This window comes from Argentina anserina, chromosome 3, assembly GCF_933775445.1.
Source record: "Argentina anserina chromosome 3, drPotAnse1.1, whole genome shotgun sequence".
Taxonomy (NCBI): domain Eukaryota; kingdom Viridiplantae; phylum Streptophyta; class Magnoliopsida; order Rosales; family Rosaceae; genus Argentina; species Argentina anserina.
This window is the reverse complement of record NC_065874.1, coordinates 28,403,070-28,423,501: the sequence shown is the minus strand read 5'-3', so window position 1 is coordinate 28,423,501 and position 20,432 is coordinate 28,403,070. Positions and strand designations below refer to the sequence as shown.

Genomic DNA, 20,432 nt, shown 5'->3' with positions numbered 1-20,432 from the left:
TCATCCAATTCGAACTTCGTTTGACAGTCAGAATTTTCGGTAAATCAAAAACATCACTAATATGCTCTAAGGGAGGACCTATTACAAATATGCGAACGTCGACAGCCGTTTGCATATCTGAAATCACCTAATTTTTTTACCTATTGTGCGCTGTCACACTGAAGAAATCTATTTGGCAAAGGCCCGGTCAATGCGGTTTCAATATGTCAAAACGCCTATTTTTTAGTTGACCGTTGGTACGAACGGTCAAATCATGTCCAAAACGGACGAAATTTTTACGTGTTCCCTAAATATATATACCGATCACATCTACTAGTGTCGAACGACCATATTTTGAATTGGAGTTTTCGATCGCCGAAGTGTCTACTAATGTATTATAACCTTTATATTAGATTTATAATAAACTATCGCATTATGAAGCGACTATATGAAGGAAACTTCTCGGAATCGATCGACACCATACGATATGATCATTATATATATGTAATGATCATTTTAAAATTTCATCCAATTCGGAACCCGTTTGACCGTCGGAATTTCCGGTAAATCAAAAACAACACTAATATGTCATAAGGGGGGACCCATTATCAAGATGCGAATGTGGAAATATGTTTACATATTTGAAATCACCTAATTTTTGTCACCAATCGTGCGTGGTCGTAACGAGAAAACACACTTCGCAAAGTCCCGGTCAATGGGGTTTTATTATGTGAAAACGCATCTTTTTTTTACTTGACCGAAAATTCCGACTGTTAAACGAGGTCCGAATTGGATGAAATTTTTACATATTCCCTAAATATATATATCGATCACATCTATTGGTATCGATCGACAATATTTCAAAACTATAATTTATTTGTGACTTTTTTAAAGAATATTTTCTAATAATTATTTAATTGTTTCAAATCCTTAAATTAGAGTAACATATTTTTTTCCAATACAAGCCCGCAAGGCCCGACCCGGTCCGGCCCACAAAAGCCCGTAAGGCCCGCTTTAGGTGAACGCTCCAACAGTATCCAATCGAATAGATTTGAAAGGATGGGAAGGGTGGTGAGCCCTTAGTATGATGATCATAGCTAAAAACTTAGCAAATGCAACATTCCTTGTGGATAGTAAAGCGACGTGTGACCAACGCGTCGATGCTCTTAACCTATACCATAAAAATACCATAAAAATGTCCGCATTCGGTTGGATAGGGTCTACTAATGTCACCTTAAATACTTTGTAAGAATATAATGTTCTCGGTTGGAGCCTTATCAAATGAAGGACTTCCTTGAAATTTAGCAAGAGCACAAGCTTTGTAAAACAAGAGATGAGCCTTAGAGATTGCCATGGAGGCAGTAGAAAACACGGGAGACATCACAAGCTCCTGTGACGGAGGGGATGCAGCCAAAATAGATTGACTAATCAAAAGTCGGTAGCAACAAAATCGAGTAAGAAACATGGCAATGCCAACGTCATACTTGAAAAATAGTAAGCAAAAGACATAGTCAAAATAGATTAACTAATCAAAAGTCGGTAGCAACAAAATCTTGCATATCGGATCGAGCAGAGCCTTAGCCTGAGGCTCAAAAATTTGCTTACTTGAGAATGGAAGAATGTTACGTTTCCATCTCCAAAATTCCCTCAAGAAATAAATATAGGTGCTAAAAATGGCATGTATTTCTTGGATGTGGAACATGCATCAAGGTCCACTCTGGTAATACAATGTCATAGACGATTATTGAACCATGTTAAGTGTGTCCCATATAATTTGTTATTTTTGGGATCTTTTGTCAATAAATAGTGCTGCTTCAGAGTAATGAATTTCAACTCAGATAAATGAGTACGTAGACCTTGGAATTATCGTTTATAGACCTGAGTTTAAAAAAAAAAACTTAAACATTCAAATAACAGTCACGATAGCGACGCATCCATAAGAAACGAGGGATGTATAGGTTTCGAATAATCGAAATTATTCAAGTATGTAACCAGAATTAGAAGAGTTGTGATGTATATGGTCACAAAATAATCGATGTATATCTGCGATTCTCATGATCGCACCCAAAACAACGGTGTACTCAGACAACCACACGAAATCGATTTCTTCCCTTTAAATAATAACGTGACTCCCTCAGGACCGTCACACGAAAAACGTCGACCAAGAGGGGAATCATATCCCTCTTTGGTCTCATCGGCGATATAAGAAAGGCCGAAAATGAGACATGAAGAAGGTAATAGCGCACGATATTATATATATATATATATGTTCAAAAATAACAACTTTAAGAAAAACATACTTGTAGGTCTCCCAAATAGACCGCATATAATTAAATTGTTGTGAAAATCGATCGTCAGTTTTTGATCGTCGTATTGATGACATATAAATCTCTTGAGGATACGCTTGAAACAATGTACAGATTGCTAAAATAATGTCTATCTCTAATATGTATGTCATCACTATGATACGACAAATGATCTTTTTCCTATAAGAGCACGTGAAACTTAGTTAGTAACTAAAACGTGCAAAGAAAATGATTAAATCATGAAATAGAGAAAAAGGAAAAAAAGTAAGTGTAAAGGCCCAAAGATTATTTGGGCTGATATTGGTAGGTCGGGTCGGGTCAGGCTTGAGAGAATCGGGTCGGGTTATGGATCTACATAACCAGGGCATGGCTGGACCGCCGGGAAGCGTGGGGATGTCTGAAGCGCAAGGCATCGGGAAGGCTTGACAAGGATCGAGAACTGCAAAGCGGTGCGTTGAATTCAAGGGCGCCGGAGGAGCTTTGAGACTTGTCGGGTTAAGGGAATTCGACGACATCTAGTCTGTGAAGGGCGGTGCGAACGACATCAATGTGTTGTGTATCGTGCATCAAGGTGACGGGAAAAGAGAGCGTCGCCGGGATCTGGGTCGTCACATGCAAGTCGCATGGAGGCGTCCTCGATTTTGGGTCCGTCCTGCTAGATCGACGGGGCAGCTGTTGTGCGTAAAAAATGGAGGCGGAGGAAGAAGATGGGGTGTCCAGATCAAATATGTGGGTGCCCTTATCAACTTCGTTTTTCTGATTGTTTTTCGTTTCCGACAATAATTTGTTGGTTGCTCAACTTTTCCGGCCATGCCACAAGGAAGAAAAGGCTGCCGGAGCATAAGATTTGAGGGTTGGGATTTAATATTATGGTGGTGGTGACCTCGTCGCTCAGACACTATAGAGCAAAGTGCATGATAACGTGTTTGAGGAGGAACAAAACGAGAATAATAACAATGTCATTGAACATAACGTAACTGTTTATTGATTGATAATGAGACCTATATATAGACATTACATAACCATAATCCCGTATGATTTGGAGTCCTAATCTATTACAGAGATGTGAATCTATCTATAACAAGAAACCTAATAAGATTAAGACACACATAATGGTAGAATAATAATTATTCCGGAACACTTATATAATTTTTAAGCCCACTTATTTATTATCATAATATAAAGTTGGTTAGTAGACAAATTAAATATGTCAAATATGAACCGTTATGATTATTATATAGGTAGATTACATTTATAAATATTTTGAAGATTTTCAATTGGATGAAAATATGTAGATTACCTCTACCACTATAATTCTAAAATAATCCTCATTGAAAAATCTGCCGTTAAAATTTGAAAAAAATTTCCCAAAAATCTTAGCGGGAAAACAATTGGCCTTGTCACACCCTTTCAATCACAAAAACCCAAAAAGCAGAAAAACCAAAACGCGGTGCTCGCTCCCCATTGGCCCATTTCTTTTCACGCGGATCGCTACACAATCGTCCCAAAACCGTAGATTACACCCCAATCCAACGGCCACTTCTCTCCCAACCTCTTGAATCCTCTCAACAAATACAAGAAATGAATAAACCACCCCTCTATAAAACCCAACCCCTCCAAACCAATTCTCAAATCCACTGTCCGTATAAATCTCCAAATCTCTTTCTCTCTCACATTCGTCAACCTCTCTCAAAAGGGTCTCAGATTCAGTGCTCAGATTCGCTTGAAATGGAGACTGGCGGTGGTAAGATCAAGAAGGGCGCCGCCGGAAGGAAGGGCGGTGGTCCAAGGAAGAAGGCCGTGACTCGTTCCATCAAAGCCGGCCTCCAATTTCCGGTCGGCAGAATCGGCCGCTACTTGAAGAAGGGCAGGTATGCTCAGCGTGTCGGCTCTGGAGCTCCGGTCTACTTGGCCGCTGTGCTTGAGTACCTCGCTGCTGAAGTAAGCTCATCCCAAATTCCTTCTTCATTTTCCATTTTTCTTAAGATTTTATTATTCCGATTCTGTCCTTGAGGTTTTGATCTAATTTTGGTTTGTGCGTTTTTGGATTCAGGTGCTGGAGTTGGCTGGAAATGCAGCAAGGGACAATAAGAAGAACAGGATCATACCAAGGCATGTGTTACTGGCTGTGAGAAACGACGAGGAGCTTGGGAAGCTTCTGGCCGGAGTTACTATTGCTCATGGAGGTGTGCTACCGAACATCAACCCAGTTCTGCTGCCCAAGAATAAGGTTGAGAAGGCCGGAGGACTTCCCAAGGAGCCCAAGTCGCCATCCAAGGCCGGCAAGTCTCCCAAGAAGGCGGCTGCTTAAGTTTCTGTGAATGTTTTCTGGGTGCTTAGGGTTTAGTTTGGATCTGATGGAGTTGTATGTAATGATGAAAATCTGGGTATCTAAGGTGTTTGTTTTTGCTATTGGCACGAAAAAATTTCAATGAAAATTGAAGCTTTTGTTGTTCTTACATGGTGTTGTTCATTGTCAATTTTAGGATGTCTAGGATTTTATCAATGGAAGCCCCTGTTTTTGTGATTTGTGTGGATGTGTTGGTTTTAGGGTTGTTAGTCGGGCTTGGTCCTGATGGGACTGAATCATTTAAGGGCGGTGTGGTTTGGTCGAGTAGATTTGGTTGTAAGAGTCAAAATACATAAGAATTGTTGGATATTAAATGTAAATAATACTGATTCGTTAGATTAGATATTTATGTGAATTTAGTAAATAAACCCTAGTGCAAGTCGCAAGTCGCAATTTGTAATTAATATTATATGTTTTGGTTTGTGATTTGTAACTTTTTATGGAAGAATGATTTTGTTTAACATTTTTATAGTTTCATTATTTGATCAAACTATGTGACGTTTACAAGTCTTCTACATTAGTGCATTTACATATTGCGATAATCACGAGGAACTATTGCTGTTGATACAAGTTTTAGCTCAGGAAATCAGATACCAGAAGGAACTAAACATATTGATTTAGGAACTGGAATCATGACGGTTTCTATTCTTAAAAATGTAAAAATCGAACTGTTTAAGTAATACGGTTCGGTTTACGGTTCTATTTTTTTGTGTCGTTTTGGAATCGTTAACAGCCCTAGTTGGTTTTATGAATGCTTAAAGTGTTTTTACTCTTATTTCTTTTTGCTACTCTCAAGCAAATTCCAATCTACACAGTTTTATTGTTTTTATTGCGTTCTATATCATATTGGTGTTGTTGAGCATTAATTCTTGGAAAGAACAGTGAGTTGTTGTGGAGGATAAAGTGCTTGATTTGATTCTTGATGGGTTAGAGAAAGTTTGTGTGAGCTATCTGTATAGGGGTATTGCTGTTAGGTTACATGAGTTCTATTGAGCTAATTTGTGATGGATTTGGCCATTTGGGGTTTCATTTACTCTGTATGCTTGGAGAGGAATTTCTTAGATAAAAAGGAAAGGTGCACCAGTCCAACTCATGCTTTCTTTTTGATACTCTTACATATTGAATTCTGTTCATCACTTCATCTAGTTATACTTGTTAGAATATATATGCTAGTTGCTACGGAGAAAAACAGAGGCGTTTTAGACATAGATATTGCAATTCAAACAATTATGTCGAATTGTAGTCGTACAAGACTACAAATTTCGTGACATTTCATACCGTTGCACACATTGAGTTTAACAACAAAACTTTTAGTGATTCACAAGTAACCAAACCTTCTAAATACCACACAAACAAGAAGCACAATAAACAAAACCTCCAAGTTTTACAACAATCTATAGACATGAACTGGCATAAATGTTATTGTTGTCGTTGCCCTCGCTGTCATCATCGCCACCCTCATTAGGTCTGAAACAGTCATCCAACCTCCCATAAGCCTTGAACAACCGGGCCTCGTCGGGTATGTACTTGTGGAGGACATCAGCCTTATGATCCTCGTAGTCCCTCAGCCCGATGAGGACAATGTCGCTGGTAGCGATCCAAACTTTCTTGTGCAGTTTGCCAGAGATGTGGCAGATGCGGGTGATGCCGTCGTGGCACCTGGCTTCCAGTCGGCAGTTGTTTAACATAATTGTGACCGACCGTCTTCTTTGAATAGAAGCTCTCTTTTCTCTTCGTTTGCTTCGTTCTTTCCCCTCTTCCGGTTCTTGCCTCCCTTTCCTTTGTTCTTCGGCATCTTGTTCTGTTTTTCTTCTTCCTTGGTCTTGTTTGCTGTGTGTTTGTTCCTTTATAGGCATTTCTTGGTTTCCATGTAGAAATTAGAAACCTAGAACAACAAGGATACACATCATTAATCTAGCATATTAATTTCATTTAGGACGCGATCTCTTAGTGCATGACGGAGATAGTTTCCCTCGAATTTCTATTCTCAATGGGTGGTTAGTTTGAATTATTTCCAAATTGTAAGCTTAACAATTTATCAGCAAGAGTACCTGTGCACTTTAGAAGCAATTCTATTCTGAAGGGCCTCCATGGTATTAATTTGGATCATGATTCTCATTATTAGGAAGAAGAAGAAAATTGAGTACGATAGGAAAGCCAACTATAAGGAGAAATAGCACGCTTTTGATCGGTTAGATACTTAGATATGAAGTAATACATAAATTGTCTGCTTCATGCTAATTCATTAGCCTACTCACCAGGGCCGGCCATGAGATTGAAGGTCCAGTGCGGAAAAAAAAATGGGCCGACAATTTGCATAAATTTCTCAGATTCTGAAAAAAATAGGCCCTTTTACACAAAGTCTTTATAAAAAATAGGCATTTTACACCAAATATTTTAATTGATTTTTCTGGGCCTAGTGCGGGTGCACAACCTGCCCTCCCTCAGGGCCGGCCCTGCTACTCACATATCCATTTGATGAATATGCTTCATGTATAAAACATATACATGAACATACATATGAGGATGAGGTTATTTATTGGGTTGTTATATTTATTGGATAATGGAGAAATCTAAAATTTTAGTAATACATAGCAATTATAATTAGTAATCTTATTGATTATAGTGTTCTCTGTCGCTAATTAGAATTAGTTAACTTATGGTTTGTAATTTTGTTAATAGACATTGTAACCAACTACAATAAGAACATAGTTGTAGTTAAAATAAAATAAAATAAAAAGTAATATTGTTAATAGACATTGTAACTAAGTACAATAAAAACATAGTTGAAATTAAAAAAAAAAAATTTGTGCTGGCTATGGGGTTCGAATCCATGCGCACTTATGTGCAGAAGATCTTAAGTCTTCACCCTTAACCTCTCGGGCAAAACAGCTGCTTATTTAAATAGAAGGGTACCATTGAGTGACATTTTCTAATATCTTCTCCGATATAAGGACGCTTCAAACCTTTGCCGTCAGCCACCGGCGCGACGACCTCCGCCGCCAGCCACCACCGTCTCTGAATTTGTGCGACGCAAGCTCAACACGTGTGGATCTACTTTGCCACCACTCCTCTCCTCCACGCTTTCGTCCTAAAGACTGAGATTTGAAGCGTCAACCACGAATCAACGACATAGGGTCGTCTCTCAGACTGTGAGTATAGATCAAGCTCCGGCTGCGTTTTCTTCAATCTCCGCCGGCGGGAGCAATCGACATTGGAGTAGGTGCAAGATCGTTATTGGCAAGGTTTAATAGGCTGAGGCGGCCGTCAAAGTAGGTGCAGGATCCGACGCGGAGTTGTTGGCAAGGTTATATAAGATGAGGCGGCTGTCGGGGAATATGGGATGAAGAAGAAAATGACATTGGTTTTATATCTAGAGGCATGTGATAGTATTTTTTTATGTTTAGTAGCTTTCTGATACGAGGATAGTATTGGATGTTTATGTTGGTATGTTCTTTTCAAACAGTGATATTATATATTTAGGTTTGTAATAATATCTTTCCAATCCAATTTATTACCAGTATCTTTCTAATATTGAGATAGTATTTTTTCAACACCTCGTTGAAAAGGTCAGTAGAGTATATTTATTTGCCGTTAGTAGTAATTTTAGACGGCAATGATGATATCTTTGTTTTTACAAGGTAGTAGTTTTGTTTGTTATTAGTAGTAGCTTTGTTTTTTATTAGTAGTACATTTTGGTTATTGGTAGTAGTTATAGGCCTATAGCTTTGTGGGGCAGTAGCTTTGTTTGCCGTTAGTAGTAATTTTTGATAACAATGATAGTGACTTTTTATTTGACTTGTAGTAGTTTTTTCTTTGCACGGTAGTAGTTTTTATTTGCTCAGACATCTTGGTAGTAGCTTTGTCAGAACCTTGCTGGAGCCGACATATGTTCGCCGAGACCTTGCGGTCAGGGGCAAGTGTTCCTTTCAGTCGACCGGAGTTGGCTGAGACCTCGCTGGAGCTAGTAGAAAGTCGTCGGAGACCTAAATAGGGAGAAAAAAATATTTTGATGTTTTTAGAACTTTAGTGATAGTCTGTAATTTCATTTAACTTTAATTCTTATAATGGAAGCTATTTTATGAAAAATGGTCTGATGTGGAAAGAATGTTTGAGTGTTCTTAATAAAAATATGAGTCATGAATTGGCCTCATGTGTAATTGGCCAATGTTTTATGATGATGACAAAACAAACCAAAATTAAGCAGCAATATATCTACTTTCCAATCATCTCTACTATGCATGCCTTGTGATTTTTACTGGTAGTTGTGTTCAGTACCAAAAATCTCAGGGAAAATAAGAGAGAAATCTAAAACTGGAAAATTTCAGTTTTCATAGAGTTTGGGCTTTCATAAATATTTGGGTCAGGCTCAGTGGAGGTTCGGCAGAGCCCATCTGCTCACTGATACCAGACCGGGTCGGATCATCTTACAATCTCAGTGATGACTCGGCAGCTCTCACTGATTTCCTTTCATCTCAAACCGGAGTTGTTTCAGTTCCGCAGCTCATGACGACGCCGTTTTGCGTCGCTGGTAAGCGGAAATGAGAGGCCTAAACGGCGGAGGAGTTGGCATTTGCCAGGTGTTTATGGGCACGTCACTCCTCTACCAAATTGTTCGTCGGAGGTACTTCAATCCAATCACTTCTTTACTTCCTTTATTTTCTCGATCAAAATGAATTTATGGGTCAACAAAATCCGCTGCATAATTGTTGTTTGTCGACAACTAAATTCTTAAAGTGCCAAAATCACTTGGTATCAATCTTAAGTTGCTTTCTTTGATTGATAGAGAGGAAAATGCAGTTGAATGGTGTGTTTGGTGTAAGAACCTTTTGAGTTTTCCAGCTTTCACTGGGTTTGCAATGCTTGCTATTGAAGTACTTGACCATTAAGTGCTTTAAGCCATGTGTTGCTTGAGATGTATACAAGCTTTGAAATATATCTAAGGACGCTGAAATTCCTTTGCTTCCATGGTTTCTTGGTTTTGACATAGTTTTACTTTCATTGGAGTTGTTTGTCTTATGCAGGGCTTTCCTATGATACAAATGAACCTGTTCTTAAGGGTGCTTTTGGAAAGCATGGGGAAATAATTGAAGGTAATTTTAGGAGGCTGTCAATTACATTTTAGGTCTTTGTAGTTCGTGTTGCAGTCACCCTGTTGTGTAACTTTTCTGGGATGAGAAGTAATATCAGCTGTTAATGTTTGCAACTTTTCTCAGTTACTGGATGGCCGACAAATCTGCTTGGAATTTGCAAACAAGGGGTAATAATATTGTTTTCACTTCTCAGCACAGTTTAGTTGTACATGAAATTTTTATGTTTCTCTTTGAGAAGCAAAAGGAAACTGAGATTAGTATCGAGGTCTAGGTGCTTTGTCATCTTCCATATGTTTGATCAATAACTCCATGGAGTTCAGTGGTGAAGTCTTAAACGTTGTAATTATGTTGGATGAATGTCCTTTTATTAATGGCTGTGTATCCTTTAGCAACTAATTGTTGTTTTCCATCTGCTGCTTTGGCATGTCTATATACAAATTACCCAAGTTTTTATGCACACTACATGGTGTCTTATTTAATTCACAAAACCAGGGATGTGTAATATGAAGACAAAGTGTTTAAGGATCTTAGTTGTTGCTGTTAGTATGAAGACTTATAATACTGTTAGTTTTTAGTTCATGAGGTTCATGTAGTTGTGTCTTATTATTTAATCTATTTGAAAAGCTCTAATTGCGTGGGAGTGTTAGTGGTGGCTGCATATCTTAAGATCATCCCATTCTATATTTGAGTTGAATAAGTAATTATTGAAATTGCCAAACTGTCTTAAAATCGTATCTTCATGCTCTGTTTGTTTATGGTAATCTGTTACTTGACATACCTAAATTATGATCGGTAGCTTTTGGTTGAACCCTGCACAGATTAAATTATCCATAGTAATGCATGGTTTTGAGGATTGTCATCCTGCTTTCAGAAACACAAAAAGAAAAAAAAAAATCAGCTTCAGGAATTTGCACTGTTTCACATCACTGATCCCTCACATGTTAGATTGTTTTGTTTTGTTGAGCAGGTAAAGGAGGGTTGGTATGTTGGGTTTTTCCTTGTGATGGAACGAGCAAGTTCAAATCGTTGTCCGTGCAGAAGGGACTAGGTTCTGTACATTTGTGCTATAGTTTTCTTTCTCTTTATAGTTTGTTGAAAGAACTTTGATGAAATGCAGTAGGACATGCTCTCCTAGTGCATGCATAAAGGATAATGTACCCCCTAAAATTTTTGTACTCATTGATTCAAGTGTTATCCTAATTGGTATAGTTCAATACTTATTGATTCATATTTGTTTTTCGTTCGGAGAATATTTATAACAAAGCCAGACGGGTGATACGGATACATGTTTGAAGGAACCACTAATGCATAGTAGTTAAAGAGGTACAATGATTATGATTAAGTTGGTGCACGTATTGTTTGTACTAGTAATATATAGGTGTCCAGAACCTGGAGGGTGATAATTGATATGAAGCGAACATGTCATTGACTTGTGCTCTGGCTCTGATAGTATATTTCCCCTCCAATTTCTTGCTCTTACATTGCTTTCTTCATTCCTTCTTTGGACACTAACGGCCTTTCGTAATAAAAAATTTAAAACAGAAAATTAAACCGTCCCTGCATCCCATATTACCTTGGCTCGATATAAACTACGTACATCTGGTTTCAATTCCCAACCTAAACTAAGCATATATAGTACGACTAAGACTTGAGATATTTTGCTTACTTTGCAGCCACAGAGCTCTGCATAAACACAACTCATTAATGTGGCATTGTGAAAACAACCAGATCTATAAGCTTATCTCCACATAACCCCAAATGTGCATATTCCCTTGAACAGTTTACAATGTTCAGTTCATACAATATAATTGGAACAGTTTATCTGATAATACATTGCAAGATTGGATCTGATATTAAGTTATTAACTAGTACTCTTCAATAGCAATGGAACTTCCATTTCTAGAGTGGTACTGCTAATATCATATTGGTTTCCGATGAGAAACTATTCTATCCATACAATGCCTGTCATTTAATCAATCCAATAAATAATCTGACTGTAAGGTTCATTCATCTAGAAGAAGTAGAGTTTATTGCAGAGAAACCATGCATGAGATCTGAGAGGTCTGAGGCCCTTCCTCAGGCCATGCAATAAAGTCTGCTCCATTAAAAGAGAACTTTGCAAGAGCATGAGCGACTTGGTTTCCTTCCCTGTGATGAAAGGAATAGACGGCATCAGCTTCAGATAAGTTAGTACTGCGAATGGCATCAGCTCAGTCCTAAGGGTTCAACACGTCCGTTAACTACTAATGGTCATGGATTACTGCTATCCAAGCCTTTTGTATCCAGCTTTGACATCTAAACAACTACCAGTATTATGTTTAGGAGCAGGTTTCAGTACTTCTGTAGGAAGAACGAAGCTAAACTCGGGTGACGATGGGCTACAACCCACTTTAAATGACTAAAACTTTCTAGCTAAATTATAATGTAAACAATTATTTAAGTATTACCCCATCTCAAATTTTTATATATAGCCCATACACTATTGTAATTTTTTTCAACCCAATCTATTAGAAATCTTGACTCCGTTGTTCTCTTTATTTAATATACGACGATTATTGGTGAAGTTGTTAATACGTCGAAGCGTATATCTTATGATTTTTTTGAAGGCAGAGCCCCTAACACCAATTAGGAGTCGCAAAATTATTTAGTAGATAAATCAGTTTGCAACAAGGGGGACATAAGACCAATACCTCGTGCTACAATAGAACTTCCACACATATCGTCGTAGAGCGCATTCCGTATGATGTCAGGAGGCTTCTAAAATCAAACACTATCCATAGAACCGCCACAAGCAAAGCGAGCAAGACGATCTGCAATAACATTAGCTTCCCGAGAAATGTGACTAATAGTAGAAGAAGACAAAACAAGTAAATACCGTTTACAATCTTCTATAATTCGACTCATCTCCGATAAATCCGCTCCAGAAGAATTAAGAACAGCTACCAACACAGGAAGAATCACTTTAAATGTTAAATGTTATGATTCTTATCAACATGTAAATATGTTTCTCGGAGACTCGGACCTTTACCATCAACGTTCGTACTCTCTGATCGCTGTGGCTCCTTTGCTATAAAGCTAGGCATCACCATGCCATCACGATGAGTCAACTCTTGCGGCAACGACACATCATGGTCCCATACAATTTCGGTCTCAGTTTTAATATATAGGGCACCCGTATATGGACTATTAACTTTGTTTGAACATTGAAGAGGCTTGATACGATATGAACCCTCTCTAGTTTTGCGTTTACAACTTATAATATGGCAACTACGCACACATTTTGATTAGCTTGTATTAGTGTTTGACTTCAACTTAGATTTCGGTAACCATCCATGGTTGATGCTCGCACACATATTTTAGATTCATGCACGGCAATGAATCCAATATGGCATCAGATCGCTTTGTTCTTCTAGAATGTCTTCTATAGTTAAAATCTATCGATCCTCAGCGGCAGTCAATGATAAATTGTTCCCCAGCAATTGATATAGATCTCTAGAATCCTTCATGTACTTCTCAATAAAGAAAACAAATTTGATTGAGATCGCAAGTCAATGATGAATTGTAGCTGTAGTTGTAATGTTGAAGTTTTTTGTTTTAACCATTAGATTATGGCTTTGCTTGTGGGCAGTCTTAAATTATAGCAGCAGAGCATTCGGATCCATGCTGAGGACCAATTTACGAGTAAATCTTTTGGAATCATAATCATCGACGCGGAGAAAATTCAAAAGAGTAGAGATTTGAAATTCACATTTTAAAATTAGGAGAAGTTTGCTATTTTTATTGATTTGATAATTGTTCATATGTGTTGTGTTTTTAATTGACCTGTTAGGCCATAGTGCCATGCCGCCATACCCATCTATCGTCTAACCGAAAGTCCAGGTTGTTGGCGATAGACTTCACTATTCATTTGTGTATGATCCACTTCCCCACTTGTGTTCTTATTAATTAGTTTATCCCTAATCTCTTTGGGTTTTTCAAGATCATGATTTTCATTAATTTCATGTAGCATAGTACTTCATTGCCAAAGAAACTTAACTCGACAGAGGATCGATCAATGACGATGCGAAAGCTAGTTCATCTGCATATATTGATCTTCGTATTAGTGCTGTCATCTACAGCAGAAGCCTCAGATGAGTTAGCACCCATGCCGATAGGAAAGCCCGGCTGCAAAACAGATTGCGGCGGTGTTTTGATCCAATACCCTTTCGGAATTGGCCAATCCGGCGGTGAAGATTGCTTCTACGACGTGTGGTTCCAGATTGATTGCAACCAGTCCACCGGATGGAAGCCCTTCCTGAGGCACATCCAACTGGAGATAGGCAACATCACCATTGCTGAAAAAGAAGACAGGGTTCAGGTGTATAGCCCCGTCACTTCATTGTGCCCTAATACTTCATCAAGGCAACCAAGAGATTTCACCGGCAGCCCTTTCGTCTACTCTCAGCGATTCAATAGATTTACTGCCGTGAGTTGCGGCTTCCTTGCCGTCATTAGCTCCGAGGAGTTAATCGTTGGTGGGTGCAGGTCAAGATGTACACAGAACGGCTACAGCGTCGACATGCCATGCGACACTGGTGACAACTGTTGCCAAACAACTATTCCTTCATCTCTTACAGTTATCAATACTAGCATACAGAAGGATCGAAATGGAAGCGCGCCTGGTGGCTCTGGTTGCAGAGACCGTGCGTTTCTTGTTGACCAAGATTGGTTTAGTGATACTAGTTACTATGCCATTGAGAACATGACCCGCGTTCCTGTGGTGATGGAATGGACTTTAAACAATGATCATGCTACTTCTTCATTTCAACCATTTCAATCTTTCTTAGAAGATACCGAGTGGTATTTCACGGATCCAGCACCCTTTTGCTCGATTGTTGAGAGCAATCGAACAAAAACAACATTCACTTGTTACTGCAGTTCTGGCTTCGAAGGAAATCCTTACCTTCTCGCGCCTTGTCGTGGTAAGTATACATAAATCCTTAGCTGCCATTAGTTTTATTTATGGTTCTTCCAAGTTCCAATTTCAAACTATTTTCTATTTTCAATTTTTCATACATACTGCTTCAGTATTATTGTTGATGACTTGTTGTCATTGAATTCCAGATATTGATGAATGCAAATTTCGGCCCAGCGTATGCTCGCCGGGAAGCAAGTGTAAGAACACTCCTGCAATGTACTATTGCGCGCCTGACAGCCATGTTTTGAGATGGGTCCTTACAGGTATGCCTATCCTACTAATCCTTCTCTTAAAAGCTATATATATGTAGTTCAAAGTTCAAACTTGATTGTTAGTTTTTGAGATTTGATATTTGAAGGGTGCATATAGATTTTAAACTCCATTAATCTAAATTAGCTCGCCCTTCGAATATGTAGGTGTTGGTATTTGCTTTGGGATGTTGTTATTAGTTGCTGCTGCATGGTTGACATACAAATACCTTCAGAAAAGGAAACACAAATTACGCAAGGAATTGTTTTTCAAGAGAAATGGTGGTTTACTATTACAGCAACAATTATCATCCGGTAAAGTTAACGTAGAGAAGATTAAGTTGTTTACATCTGAGGAGTTGGAGAAGTCTACTGATAAATTCAATCTTGATAGAATCCTTGGCCAGGGAGGGCAAGGTACGGTTTACAAAGGCATGCTTACAGATGGAAGGATCGTTGCTATTAAGAAGTCCAAAATGGTGAGCGAAGGTCAGCTTTCGGATTTCATCAATGAGGTTGTCATTCTCTCTCAAATTAACCATAGAAATATCGTTCAGCTGTTAGGTTGTTGTTTAGAGAATGAAGTTCCTCTTTTAGTTTATGAATTCATACCGAATGGAACGCTTTCGAAGTATATTCAAGGTCAGATCGAGGAATTTCCGCTTACATGGAAGATACGGTTGCGAATTGCTACAGAAATTGCAGGAGCTCTTTTCTACCTACACTCTGCAGCTTCATCTCCCATTTTTCATAGGGATATCAAGTCTACAAACATTCTGTTAGATGAAAAATACAGAGCAAAGATTGCCGACTTTGGAACTTCAAGAACTGTTGGCATTGATCAAACCCACCTGACCACATGTGTACATGGCACATTTGGTTATATGGATCCAGAATACTTTCAATCAAGTCAGTTTACAGATAAAAGTGATGTTTATAGCTTCGGAGTTGTCCTTGTTGAGCTTTTGACCGGACAAAAACCAGTTTCTGCTGTGACAAAATCACAAGAAGAATTCAGAAATCTTGCCTCACATTTTATAACTTCCATGCAAGAAGATAACCTCCAGGGAATTCTAGATGATCGGGTTCTGAACGAGGGTTCTGAATCAGATATCACGGTTGTTGCTAACCTCGCAAAAAGATGTTTGAATGCTAATGGAAGAAACCGCCCTACAATGAGAGAGGTGACAGCAGAGTTGGAGTCCATCCATATCCATATGTATACAAAACAACCATCAATTGCTGATCAACGAAGTAAATCCATTAATAGTTGGGATGGAAGTGAACCAGAAACCGAGATAGCTTCTAATAGGTATGGTGATAATGCGATCGACTTCATCACTACTTGAACTTCTACAATCATCATCAAGACATAATGAACAGACAGCAATTTGTATGTACGTTCTTTGTTCATTGGCTATTCATACATGTCACATTGGCGACTTGATGTTATGACGAAATGCAAGATTTGTGTCGTATGGAATGTGGTTTTTTTTTTTGGTTCCTAATTTCGCAAACTAGCACAGTGACAGTGGAATCGGTTAAAGATAGGGTCATGAACTCACGGCAGATAAGGAGGATGGAATAGCTAGAACAAATTAATACCGCTAATTGGATATTTGTGTAAGAGAAAAACAGAGCACATTCATTTAGCACAAAGCAAAACCCACAAGCAAATGCTATCGCATAACAAGTTCAGAATCCACAACACACAGTTACACACTGACAATCATATACTAGTAGGACGAGAGAGGCAAACCAACAATGATGAACTTAAATCCGGATTACCCAGAAATTTCAATGGCTTTGACATCAGGCTTCTTCTTCTCCACCTTAGGAATATTCACACTCAGAACCCCATTCTCCATTGCAGCCTTAATCTCATCAACCTTAGCGTTCTCAGGCAGCCTGAACCTCCTGGAGAATTTCCCGCTGCTTCTCTCGACACGGTGCCACTTGTCGTTCTTGTCTTCCTTCTCTATCTTCCTCTCTCCGCTGATCTGAAGCACCCTGTCGTCTTCGATCTCAACCTTGACCTCCTCCTTTTTCAGCCCGGGAATGTCAGCCTTGAACACATGGGCTTCTGGGGTCTCCTTCCAGTCGATCCTAGTGTTCACAAAAGCCGAGTTTTCGCGAGGGAAAGTGGAGAGCGACGAGGAAGGGAACTGGAAATTCTTGAACGGATCCCAGGGATCGAGGTCGAAGACGCTGGTTCGTCGGAAACTGGGGATGAGAGACATTTTTGAACACGATCGGTAAGTTTGAGTATTTGCTTCGATGATTTTGATGATATGAAGGGGAGGATTAGATGCCGTATATATAAGGAGAGCCAAGAATTTTCTGGAGGATGCTCGGACTTGAAAACGTTGTTCTGATTTTCTCTCGAATTTTCCGGGACACGAGAGAGATGAGAATGATCAATGCGAAGTAGGTTCCATCATTTTGGGCCTTATTAGAGCTTGGTTGGGAGACTGTCGGGTTTTTTTTGTTTTTTTATAGAATTATGATATGGCTAAAGCCAAAAGTCGGTTTCGTGATATGGGCTTCAATATTATTCGAGTCAATTTGACGTAAAACAAAATCACAATATTTTCTTTCGTGGAACGAGTTTGGGATTGCGCTTAACAGTAGCGCAGTTGGAATCTTTATTACATATCTTCTATTAATAAAATAGAAGAGAAGTAAAAGAAGTTAAATAATTAAAATTTTAAATTGTCTCATTTATTCAGAGTTTATTAATCACCACTATATGTATGTATATTCTCAAGAGGGATAAGAATGTAACTTATAAATAATAAACATAAAAATAAAAGTTTTTTTTTTACGATTGCTGACTTGTTCACACATAATCTCCATAATCGAAGGAAATTGTCAGACCATAATCTCAACACCTCTTACAAGTATTAGGTTAGTTGATAACAGCAAGAACCCTTGCACTAGTACATATGAACCGCGGTGTACAAACTCGAGGACTCATTGCAATTCTCTGCATTTCGTTAATAGTTCCAACACCACCAGACAACTATTCAAGTTCCTCCAACTCCTCTTCCATAGTATGCATAACAGCAACACAATCATTCTTCTACTATGTACATACATTTCCATAAGAGTTTGGGGAACATCTTAACTTTTGTTAATTTTCTTCAATATCCTCATTGTTTTTCCAGATCTAACAAAGTAGCAACTAAACTGACTGTGTTTTCTTTAAAATTAACTATGAGTGAGATTCCATTAGTATAAAGTATGATTTCACCTTTATATCCAATTACATTAATCTAACCTCTATATACATTTCCTCTAAAACATAATTTATTTAATGAATTGTACATGAACCCAAGCCAAAAGAATAGATGACTATGGGCGACAATAAAACTTTCGTAGTAAATAAAGCTTCTTCAACCAATACAAAACTGTAAACTCTCACGATTCTTTTACGCGATTGTACAAGCGAAGTTGCAATATTCGTTTGGAATGCATGATCAAAGGATGGAGTTGGGGAAATGATTTATGTTCAATGGTAGACAAAAAAAATCATGCTATGTAGCAGTCAATCAATTACCGAATGAGACATTAAGGCATATTGAATTCTGCTCAGATATTACGTATCTTATTCTCGGTCCCTATAGATATCCATATATTATTACTCATAAAGTTTTGCCCACATTAATCAAGATCACTGCTCGTTTCAACCTCATTTTCGTGCTAGTTCAATTGGTCTCTAATTAACTCTCTTGCAACCCAACTCAATTTTTGTTGCTTTACATAATAAAATTGAAGATGCAGACCACGCCATCAAAAGTTCTGGAAATCAGCTGCCAGGCGTGTTCAACTAGTGAAACGTTCACTGAGCATTTCGATCCCACCCGTAGTTACATCATTGAGTTAAATTTGAAAAAGCTTATCTTTGTGATCAATTGGAACAAATTTAATTGGACTGATTCAGTGGGAAAAGTATTAATTTTGTATCAATGTAAGAGTTGTAGTTTCCTTAGTTGTAGAGAAAGTAAAGTATAGTATATTTCAATCATATCAATGGAAATATTCGTTCTGCTAAACCATCTTTCTAAACATTGAGTATGCGTCCATATCAAATTTACCACAGCACGCGCCTGCTAGAAGTAAAACCAAAGACAGTCCTTGCGTACAAGATTCGATTATGGGCTAATGTTCAAGATATCAGAGAATCGAACTAGGCAGTGAACAAAAGATTTTAGGACAATAATATGCAACATATCTTGGTTCTCCTATTTATATGTGCACCTTTGTTCACAAACTTCAAGCGAAACAGAAAGTTTCTCTCATTCAGTTCAAGCAAATATGATTAACATGGCTACCATGAATGCTTCAGCCAGGGATGACGATCCTAGTTTTCTGTATGTGAAGCGCAGGACGGCTGATGGCAAGTATCACACCCTGGCGAAGCTTGATCCTCGAGAATTCGGTGGCGGAGAGACTCTGCATGCGGCGGCCTTGCCACTCTGTAGGTCTGCACTCGCAGAGAACCAGACCGGCGCTTCCGTGGTCGAGTCGTTGAAGAAGCCACTCGGCGGGTTGGAAATCACTTGGTTTTATAACGATCAGCTGCCTATTTCGATGCTGAGGACTATCTGTAACTCTGCATATGAACCTGAGGTTGATATGGAAGATGAAGATGAGGATGATGATGAAGATGAAGATGAAGATGAAGATGAAGATGAAGATGAGGATGAGGATGAGGATGAGGATGAGGATGAGGTGGGAAACAATGCTGGGGCTTGATGGAGATGCATGACCTGTTTGATTCTTTGTGGCGGGTCATGAAGTATGGTATGTCTTAATTTAGTAGTTTAACTATTTTCAATCAAACTTTCCTGGTGTTTCTAGGACGTCTTTCCTAGATGATTTCAGGGGAGCCCTGTGAATTTCCGTGTCCAAACGATCCACAGGTTTAGCAGCAGTAGGTGGTGTACGTGTGTTTAAGTACTTCTAGCCCGCAACAAATCTCACTGTAAAAATCGCGATACGATATCTTACTAGTGGCTTTGGTTGTGTCGCCATTTGATATGTGGATGCTTCTGATATATAATTCTTCAATATATGCATGAAGTTCTAGTTACTTCAAGCACAAAATATGTGGATGCTTCTGATATATAATTCAGTGTCTAGTTACAGTTCTGTATAAACTGTTACGGGTACAAATCATCATCTCAAGGAGCTTTAGTAAGCCGAAAAATGAGAATTAAGTCACTGAATAAGGCTGTGAGACTAAACTTCGTACGTATAGAACTATAAACGAACAGAACGTAAACAGAATCGGCAATCATGATGCAGATGTTAAAGAACCATAGACCAGAGTTTTGGAATGAGACATTATCTGCTCGACGGTTTAAGCTAATGAATTCTACTTTCATTCAGAAGAAATCTTCTATGTGCAAATATTCTGATGCGTCTGAAGTTCATATCGTCATTCATCCCATTTTCCTATTTGCATAACATAAAATTGGGTGCACTTTACTTCCA

General features: G+C 38.5%; 3 protein-coding genes and 2 pseudogenes across 3 annotated transcripts; 3 read left to right on the top strand and 2 right to left on the bottom strand.

Moving 5' to 3' along the window:
- The first annotated feature begins 3,935 nt into the window (after positions 1 to 3,935).
- Positions 3,936 to 4,744, top strand: LOC126786030 (histone H2A-like). Its single transcript, XM_050511731.1, has 2 exons — positions 3,936 to 4,226; positions 4,339 to 4,744. Exons 1-2 carry the CDS (start codon positions 4,014 to 4,016, stop codon positions 4,594 to 4,596), a joined length of 471 nt encoding a protein of 156 aa, XP_050367688.1. The 5' UTR covers positions 3,936 to 4,013; the 3' UTR covers positions 4,597 to 4,744.
- A 1,285-nt stretch (positions 4,745 to 6,029) lies between these two features.
- On the bottom strand, positions 6,030 to 6,430 carry LOC126787413 (eukaryotic translation initiation factor 1A-like; annotated as a pseudogene).
- A 2,569-nt stretch (positions 6,431 to 8,999) lies between these two features.
- On the top strand, positions 9,000 to 10,885 carry LOC126786049 (uncharacterized; annotated as a pseudogene).
- Positions 10,886 to 13,782: 2,897 nt separating this feature from the next.
- LOC126786003 (wall-associated receptor kinase-like 1) lies at positions 13,783 to 16,282 on the top strand. Its single transcript, XM_050511702.1, has 3 exons — positions 13,783 to 14,689; positions 14,832 to 14,948; positions 15,102 to 16,282. The coding sequence occupies exons 1-3, from the start codon at positions 13,783 to 13,785 to the stop codon at positions 16,280 to 16,282; spliced, it is 2,205 nt and encodes a 734-aa protein (XP_050367659.1).
- A 234-nt stretch (positions 16,283 to 16,516) lies between these two features.
- Positions 16,517 to 17,370, bottom strand: LOC126786032 (18.1 kDa class I heat shock protein-like). Its single transcript, XM_050511733.1, has one exon. It carries the CDS (start codon positions 17,171 to 17,173, stop codon positions 16,718 to 16,720), a length of 456 nt encoding a protein of 151 aa, XP_050367690.1. The 5' UTR covers positions 17,174 to 17,370; the 3' UTR covers positions 16,517 to 16,717.
- Between the last annotated feature and the right edge of the window lie 3,062 nt (positions 17,371 to 20,432).